Source organism: Naegleria fowleri (genome assembly GCF_008403515.1).
Source record: "Naegleria fowleri strain ATCC 30894 chromosome Unknown tig27, whole genome shotgun sequence".
NCBI classification, from domain to species: Eukaryota; Heterolobosea; class Eutetramitea; order Acrasida; family Naegleriidae; genus Naegleria; species Naegleria fowleri.
The window spans coordinates 722,149-730,860 of record NW_025407959.1 but is presented as its reverse complement, the minus strand read 5'-3'; the positions used below and the strand labels follow the sequence as shown (position 1 = coordinate 730,860).

Below are 8,712 nucleotides of genomic sequence, written 5' to 3'. Positions count from 1 at the left end.
AAACCCAAACCAAACCCAAACCCAAAAAACCCAAACCCAAACCCAAACCCAAACCCAAACCCAAACCCAAACCCAAACCCAAACCCAAACCCAAACCCAAACCCAAACCCAAACCCAAACCCAAACCCAAACCCAAACCCAAACCCAAACCCAAACCCAAACCCAAACCCAAACCCAAACCCAAACCCAAAACCCAAACCCAAACCCAAACCCAAACCCAAACCCAAACCCAAACCCAAACCCAAACCCAAACCCAAACCCAAACCCAAACCCAAACCCAAACCCAAACCCAAACCCAAACCCAAACCCAAACCCAAACCCAAACCCAAACCCAAACCCAAACCCAAACCCAAACCCAAACCCAAACCCAAACCCAAACCCAAACCCAAACCCAAACCCAAACCCAAACCCAAACCCAAACCCAAACCCAAACCCAAACCCAAACCCAAACCCAAACCCAAACCCAAACCCAAACCCAAACCCAAACCCAAACCCAAACCCAAACCCAAACCCAAACCCAAACCCAAACCCAAACCCAAACCCAAACCCAAACCCAAACCCAAACCCAAACCCAAACCCAAACCCAAACCCAAACCCAAACCCAAACCCAAACCCAAACCCAAACCCAAACCCAAACCCAAACCCAAACCCAAACCCAAACCCAAACCCAAACCCAAACCCAAACCCAAACCCAAACCCAAACCCAAACCCAAACCCAAACCCAAACCCAAACCCAAACCCAAACCCAAACCCAAACCCAAACCCAAACCCAAACCCAAACCCAAACCCAAACCCAAACCCAAACCCAAACCCAAACCCAAACCCAAACCCAAACCCAAACCCAAACCCAAACCCAAACCCAAACCCAAACCCAAACCCAAACCCAAACCCAAACCCAAACCCAAACCCAAACCCAAACCCAAACCCAAACCCAAACCCAAACCCAAACCCAAACCCAAACCCAAACCCAAACCCAAACCCAAACCCAAACCCAAACCCAAACCCAAACCCAAACCCAAACCAAAACCAAAACCAAAACCAAAACCCAAACCCAAACCCAAACCCAAACCCAAACCCAGATCTGCCATCCAAATATGCCAACATTGCTATGCAATTCATGCCACAAATAATGTTTATCGTTAACTCCATGTAAGGATTGTGGTTTGAGAGTGTGTAATGACTGTTTGAGAGGGAGATGATGTCGGTCATGTGATTGTGATGAGCGGGAATGTTCATCTTCAACTCAGTCACAATTTCAGTCCTCCATGGACGATAAATTTTTAAGAAGCAACCACCATGGCTCTTGTAGTGCCAATTCATCGTTTTGAGACACCATTAGTGATGTGGTGTTTCCTTCATGTGTCAGCAACAATAAATTGAATTGGCAAGTTTTGATGGATTGAAACCATCATAAAATCATCCTATGATCGTTGTTTTAAAATAATTTGCAGCGAAAAGTTTTCTCGTAGCTTGGTGTTCCCAAAAAAATTCGCAGGAGTTGGCCACCGTGCTATATACAACTAACACAAAACCCTAACCTCAATTAAGATGAGAAGATTAATATTTATTTAATTCATCATGTTCTCATGATTTTCATGGATTTATCAAGCAATTGCTTAAATGTGACCTCACATCATGGAGTCTTCGTCTCTTCCTCCATCCTGCTTCCTTGCGTTTCTCTGGTTTTCTCCTTCTTTTCCTCTAGAATTAGTCCAGCAAAAGTCCTTTCTCCAACTGGCTTTGCGTAACCCAAAAACTGCGTTGCGCATGCATAAGAGAATGGTGAAGACATTTGACTGCGTTTTAAAATGATGACTTCTTGTTGTGAAATCATCGTGTTCAATACTTTATTCTTGTACTTTATATGGTGACATGGTCTGAATTCCACTGAAAGGGTTGTCAACGAAATCAGGTAGTTGTCAGACGCATCTTGATATGAAGTCATAATGTATTGAATTATAAGACATGTTGTTTAATTCAACATGACGTTAATGAAAAGAACAATGTCGAATGTCAACTCCATTTTGGCAACCACCAAACTTTCAAAAAAAAACGTTACACCAATGAATTTATCCTTTCGTTCATCGATTGATACCACTTACACTCTTTTCAACAGCATTGAAATTTGCGATTTGGACCATGTCCGAAATATTTTGGCTTCACACTGCAATACATCGCTCTCGATTCCTCTTCAAGCTGCACACTCCTCTCAAAAACGTACTTTATCTATTAGACGAGTGGATGAAGATTTTGATGTTACCAACAGTGACGAATACGAAAATGAAAATGTATCGACAAAGCGAGTCAAAACAAGACATCCTCACGAACATCAACATTTATGTCTCTCTTTGGGTGATGGATGGAATGCTCTCCATATTGCTTCTCAGCAAGTGAATCCATTCATTGTGATGGAACTGCTCCATCGATTGGATGTGATGGCTTCTACAAGGTGTCACAGTCTCGCAACAACAGCAAGCAATGAATCAGCTCCTGTTCGGGATTTTAGGATCGATGACTTGTTATTTCAACAAAACGACATTGGAGAAATTCCAATCATGTCGTGTTTAAGAATGATGCAATTCAGCAATTCCAACATTGTTTACTCTCCACTCTTTGATAATGGATTGAAAGTTTGTTCACACTTGCTTCAAAGAATGATCTTATCTCTCGAACGTCATTTGGAAAAGACAAATCAAACACACGAAACAAGAAATTTCACTACATGCTGCTTTTTACCAGCTACTACCATGCCACCCTTTCACATTTCTAATGAAAATGATCATAATTCCTTACCTCTAATGATTCTCAGAGCTTCTAATGTTCATTGGCCAAGGACGAACAGTACTTCTTCCGCACCTTCACATCAACATGATTATTCAAACGACAATATTGTCATGCTTGCAACTGGCAAAGATCAACACGCAACGAGAGCTTTGCAACGAGATACAACGCTGCCCCATCAAAACCAACAACACCTCAAAGTGATCCCAACCTTACTTGCCATATTGAATCTCTTGAAAAATTCAAATGGTATGAATAGTTTTCAATTGGCTACTTCCTTTGGTATGGACTTGTTGTCGCTCATACACGGTGAAGCCTTTGAATGTTCATTGAGAAAGAAATTGTTTCAACAACAACAGCAAAACAAGTGTTGTATTGATATTCAGATCCTATTCTGGGACACAAACCCCGAGAAACAGAAGCCTTGTGCCACATCGCGTGCTCCACAATTTCGAAATCAAAATTGGTAATAGTGCTCCACAAATCACGAGGCCTACCAAAAAAACCTCTCACTATTGCATTGTTTCGCGCACCCGCTCTCTTCATTGATTCCTCCCAACCATCACTAACAAACTTAACTCATGCTAGCTTTATTGAAATAATGTTATCACCTAAATCTTCAAAGAGCAGCAACTCACGGCAGAGCTCCCCATTAATTTCAGCTCGTAACCCAACAAGGATGAGCCCAAAGACTTCATCACCATCTCCGAATAACCCTTCACAACCGAATAAGTTGATGATGCTTTCTCCCAACTCTAATACTACAACCTTATCAAATAATCTTAATTCATCCAATGTTTATATTAATAATAACAACAACACCAGTCATAGCAACACGAACTCTGATTATTCATCTTCTTATGAAGGAGAAGATGATGATTCTCAGCCACTTCATTACGATGAAGAAATTGAAGATGATGGAAAACTCATCGATTCACCCACAACAATACAGTCATCTTCAACAACAGAAAAGAAATTATCTCCAGTGCAGAGCTCTTCGTCCTTGTTAATTACACAAGATTGCAAAGCTCCTCGTAGATGCATCTCGTACAATTTACTTCCTTCGCAAGGGTCCTCTCATCATTTAAAACCAAATATTAATCACACGGAAGCCAAAACGTCGAAGCAGGAGCAAATAAGGCATGTTTCTTCTTCCTCCACGATGGTAAGCCTTTGCATTGAGGGTCCGAGTGAACAAACAACAGGCCTTTCTTCTGATAACAAAGCATTACAACAATCATCAAGATTATTAACTCCAAGCTTGAACCATCATAAGTATCCCTTCCTTTCAAAATCAACGTCATCCTCGAATTTACTAACTCCTCCTCCACCGCTTTCGAGAAGAAATTCAATGTACTCTGTAACATCTGGACGATCCAGAGTTTCATCTGGACATTTGGGAAGTCTTGTGTCATCTCCTCGGCTTGTGAATACCTTCCAAAAAATTACCGAACAACGAAAAACCCTCAAGAACGATCCAACATTTGACAATCATTTGTTTGAGTATGAATCGAGTTTAATTTCAGATGACAAGATCAACCTGAAACCTTATGTCTATTCAAAGGATGGAGAAAGTGATCAAGAAGAAACACAACCAGAAGAACAGCTTGGGCAATTAGGAAAGGAATATGCAACGGGAATGGATCCTAAATCTGTCATGTTGTTGTGTGACTTGAAAAGAAATGGTAAAAAGATTGGAATTCTCTTAGATGACATGGAGAGAAAGAATGGCGATAAATTCCACAACAAGGAAAATAATCGTTCTTCGGACCAGCACGACACGAGTATTAAAAGTAAGGTGGAAAGGACCATGCAGATGATTAAACATTCGCTCGAGCAGTTGAATAATGGAAAATCCAAAACCAAAAAATCTACCAATAAGGACATTCAATAGTTCAGAACAAACACCTCACTTGTAAAATGATTTTTCCTTGTACAATATAAGACACTTTTTGACTTTTTGGATGTCATCCAAAAGATTTTTGAGAACAAAAAATGAGTGAAAGAGAGCGCCTTCATCAGAATCCCATTGACCAATCTACTGGCAACGTTCAGTCCGGAGAGCTCTCTCCTGAAGAAGTGAAGAAACGACGTCAACAATTATTCACTCGAATTTTATATATTGTTCTGGGACTGATGATTACTGGAATTATCACCGTGGTGATTGCTGTTTTAATACTCACCTATGAGGAAAAGACCATCAAGAGATCCATCGTATTCAATGATATTTTCAATGGCACCTTTGCGACACAATCACTTGATGCCTCTTGGTCCAAGAATCCAAGCAAAGAAAATTTCTATTATTATTGGAAATTGAGGAATGATACAACTTCGGAAGGAAGTGGAAAAACTCGAGAGAATGTATTGACCCATACCTTCGAAAATATGGCTAGTGTGAGAACCTTTAAAGGAGTTGGTGTTTCTACTCAATGTGATATCATGAAATTTGATACTAACACGAAGAGTGAGAGCGTTTTCCTGTCATCCGAGTTACTCCTCTCTAATAACATTGCCTGTTACACATCCTTCTTGATTCAAGCAGAGGAACGATTTGTTTCTTTTGAGATGGACGTAGAACATGTTTGGCGTCACTCTAGTCTCAGCAGATTTATTGTTTTGGATACTGTTACCAAGAAGGTCACTACTCTTTCAAATCCTCAAGCTCCAAAGCAAACAATTATGAAATGGTGTAACCCTTCTTATGGAAATTCAAATCAAGTTGTTGCTGCATTTGTACAAGAAAACAACATTTTCATTCACACATTTGATGCAGTAACTGGTGAAACCAAGGTTCTAAAACCAATCACAACAGATGGTTCTTTTGAATTAATTTTCAATGGTGTTGCTGACTGGGTCTATGAAGAAGAAGTTATTGCAGGAGTTGATACGTTCTTCTTCTCACCAGATTGTTCAAAGATAACCTATCTCAAATTGAATGATAGCCAAGTTCCATTAGTTCAACTTCCTGAATATATCATTACCAATACTAATGCCGAATATTTAGAAGTAAGAATTCCAACACCAGGTGATCATAATCCAATTCCATCTGTTCATGTATACGATTTGGGAAGTGATGTCACCACTCAAGTGGACATTGGTCAAACTCCATATCCTACCAATATTGAGGATGAAAATTATGTCTATGATTTAATGTGGGCATCGAACACTCAAGTAGCTGTTGTACGTGTGAACAGACGTCAAAATCAAAAAGATATTTTACTCGGTGATGTGACACAAACCTCTGCACAAGGTATAATTCCAACTCGTATTGTTCATACTGTTAACACAGATCGATGGATCCAATATGCGCAAGGTTCAAGTTACTTTATTCCTCAAACTACTTATTTCGTTGATATTGTTCCATATCTTGATCATTATCATCTTGCTCTTTTTGATTATTCCAAACCTACAAATTATACTTTTGTGAGATATTTGACAAGTGGAGATTTCGATGTCACTCAAGTCTATCGAATCTATTCCCAAAATATTAACAATATATATTTCCAAACAACAGTTGATTCAAATGGAATTCAGAGACAAATTTATGGTACCACTCTCGATGGAAAGATTACCTTGCTAAGCAAAAATAGTTCAACCTCAGCAACAGATGGTGGATCTTACTTTGATGCATCATTTAGCGTGAATGGAAATTATGCAATTTTGAATTATGGAGGTCCACAATATCCATTCTCCACCTTGTACTCAGTATCTTCACTCATTGCTAATGCTGCAAATGCCGGATACAATGTTTCCGAGAATTCAGGACTTAAACAAACAGTAGAAACTGAATTGTTAATGCCAAAGGTGAAGGTCACTCAAGTTCAAAACGACAATGGAGACAAATTGAATGTTCTTTTCATTTATCCACCTCAATGGAATGGAGAAAATGATGTCAAGTATCCTGTCGTTATTTATAGCTACAATGGTCCAGGTTCACAACTTGTCAATTATAATTGGAGATCTATGCACAACTCTTTCTCACTGTATTTGGCCTCCATTGGTTTTATTGTAGCGACTGTAGATGGTCGAGGAACGGGTTATAGAGGAGTTAATTTTATGACTCAAACCTATTTGAATTTGGGTTATTACGAAGTGAAGGATCAAATTGCTGTTGCCAAATATCTTAAGAGTTTGTCCTATGTAGATAGTGCAAAGATTGCAATATGGGGTTGGTCCTACGGTGGTTATCTTTCTTCCAAGACTCTAACATTCTCTGAGAATAACACCAATACTGAAACTCTTCCATTCAAGGCAGCTGTGAGCGTTGCCCCTGTGACAGATTGGACATACTATGATACTGCTTACACCGAACGATACATGTTATGGCCATCGGTGAATCCTTCTGGATACAAGAAAAGTAGTGTATTGAATCAAGTTCAAGATCCAAAATGCCCTCTATTACCAACCAAGCTTTCCAATGGAGATGTTGCGCAATCATCGAAGAAATTCTCCCTTGCTTTCGGATCACGAGATGATAATGTCCACCCAATTAATAGCTTTAATTTAATGTCCCTCTTACAAGACAAATTGGTTCAGTTCGATTTAATGGTCTATACCAATAAGGACCACTCTATTGACAACAGACGTCATATTTACAGATACATTACGGATCATTTGGTTGCAAATATCAATAGTTGATTGAATAACTTTTTTTCATCTTGGAGTTAGTTATTGAATCATGTAACAAATGAAGAATAATTTATTACTTAAGTATTACTTATTTACTCAAGATTTCATAGTCCACTCTTGATATGCTATGTGTCCAAATGTGGTAATCTCACAAAAAAAAATATGAGCAACGTAAACAATTCAACGTCAGAGGCTACCACAGTAAAAATTGTTGTTGTGGGTAAGTAAGACTTTGAGGGTGTTTCCATTAAATCAAACGTCCGTGTTTCTTCGGTATTACTCTTTATTGGGATTGTTATCCAACCGTCATCATGATACCTCAGGTGATGGAAATGTGGGAAAGACTTGCTTGTTGATTGTCTATGCCGGAAAGGAATTTATGAACGACTATGTACCTACAGTATTTGATAATTACGTAAGTGCTTCAAGAGAGCTACAGATTGTATAAATGATCATCTCATGCCTAACAATGAAACTGGTATACATTGTCCGACCTCACTCGGATCATTTTCCTTGCTGCTTTCCTTCTCAATCATTCTCATTTGAATGAATTAAAAAATCTTGGTAAATATAGGGCTGTACTGTTTATGTAGATCAAAAGCCTGTAAATCTTACTTTATGGGACACAGGTAAGTGGTTGAATTTGTATGAATGTTCCGAACTCGAACAAAAAATCATGACCTGTTGATGAATTAATCACTCGTAAATTAAAACAAACTAGCCGGTCAAGAAGACTACGATCGATTAAGGTAAGAGCTATAACAATGATTGGGCAAATTTGATAACACGAATCTTTGTTACAACTTGCAACCTGTTGAAACACAATTCTCTCTCCAATGCTCGTTTGAACGACACAAACAAAAGACCCTTGTCATATCCAGATACCAATGTATTCTTACTTTGTTTTTCTCTAGTTCAGTACTCGAGCTTTGTCAATGCCAAACTGAAATGGTACTCAGAAATTACAAAACATTGCCCATCCGCACATGTTATTTTGGTCGGAACCAAGCTAGATTTGAGAAATGATGTTAATTATGTGAAGAATATGGAAGCTAGAGGGGATCCAGAAGAAAGAGTTGTAACATACAAGGAAGGTCTTGAGTTGGCAGAGGAATTGGACTGTGCAGGATTTGCAGAATGCTCTGCCAAAACAAAACAGGGCCTTAAGAAGGTATTTGATGATGCCATTCGAGTTAGCTTGTACGGAAGAGTTTCAAAAAAGAAAAAGAACGGCAAAAACCTGTGCCTACTATTGTAGGTGAGTGTGAAATTCGGAGTTCTTGCAAATAAAATCATCTGACA

The 8,712-nt window shown here is 39.0% G+C and overlaps 5 protein-coding genes across 5 annotated transcripts; 4 read left to right on the top strand and 1 right to left on the bottom strand.

The window, feature by feature from the left end:
* Positions 1-1,088, bottom strand: FDP41_001822 (uncharacterized protein; the record flags this gene model as incomplete). Its single annotated transcript, XM_044704949.1, has 1 exon — positions 1-1,088. A coding segment is annotated over one exon (1,088 nt), but the record flags the coding sequence as incomplete, so codon positions are not given.
* Positions 1,089-2,003: 915 nt separating this feature from the next.
* On the top strand, positions 2,004-3,251 carry FDP41_001821 (uncharacterized protein; the record flags this gene model as incomplete). The annotated part of the gene is made up of 1 exon (XM_044704948.1): positions 2,004-3,251. The coding sequence occupies one exon, from the start codon at positions 2,004-2,006 to the stop codon at positions 3,249-3,251; it is 1,248 nt and encodes a 415-aa protein (XP_044564191.1).
* Positions 3,252-3,460: 209 nt separating this feature from the next.
* On the top strand, positions 3,461-4,675 carry FDP41_001820 (uncharacterized protein; the record flags this gene model as incomplete). The annotated part of the gene is made up of 1 exon (XM_044704947.1): positions 3,461-4,675. The coding sequence occupies one exon, from the start codon at positions 3,461-3,463 to the stop codon at positions 4,673-4,675; it is 1,215 nt and encodes a 404-aa protein (XP_044564190.1).
* Positions 4,676-4,776: 101 nt separating this feature from the next.
* Positions 4,777-7,419, top strand: FDP41_001819 (uncharacterized protein; the record flags this gene model as incomplete). Its single annotated transcript, XM_044704945.1, has 1 exon — positions 4,777-7,419. The coding sequence occupies one exon, from the start codon at positions 4,777-4,779 to the stop codon at positions 7,417-7,419; it is 2,643 nt and encodes an 880-aa protein (XP_044564189.1).
* Positions 7,420-7,572: 153 nt separating this feature from the next.
* FDP41_001818 (uncharacterized protein) lies at positions 7,573-8,668 on the top strand (the record flags this gene model as incomplete). Its single annotated transcript, XM_044704944.1, has 5 exons — positions 7,573-7,630; positions 7,734-7,825; positions 7,985-8,039; positions 8,132-8,159; positions 8,275-8,668. 5 exons carry the CDS (start codon positions 7,573-7,575, stop codon positions 8,666-8,668), a joined length of 627 nt encoding a protein of 208 aa, XP_044564188.1.
* Between the last annotated feature and the right edge of the window lie 44 nt (positions 8,669-8,712).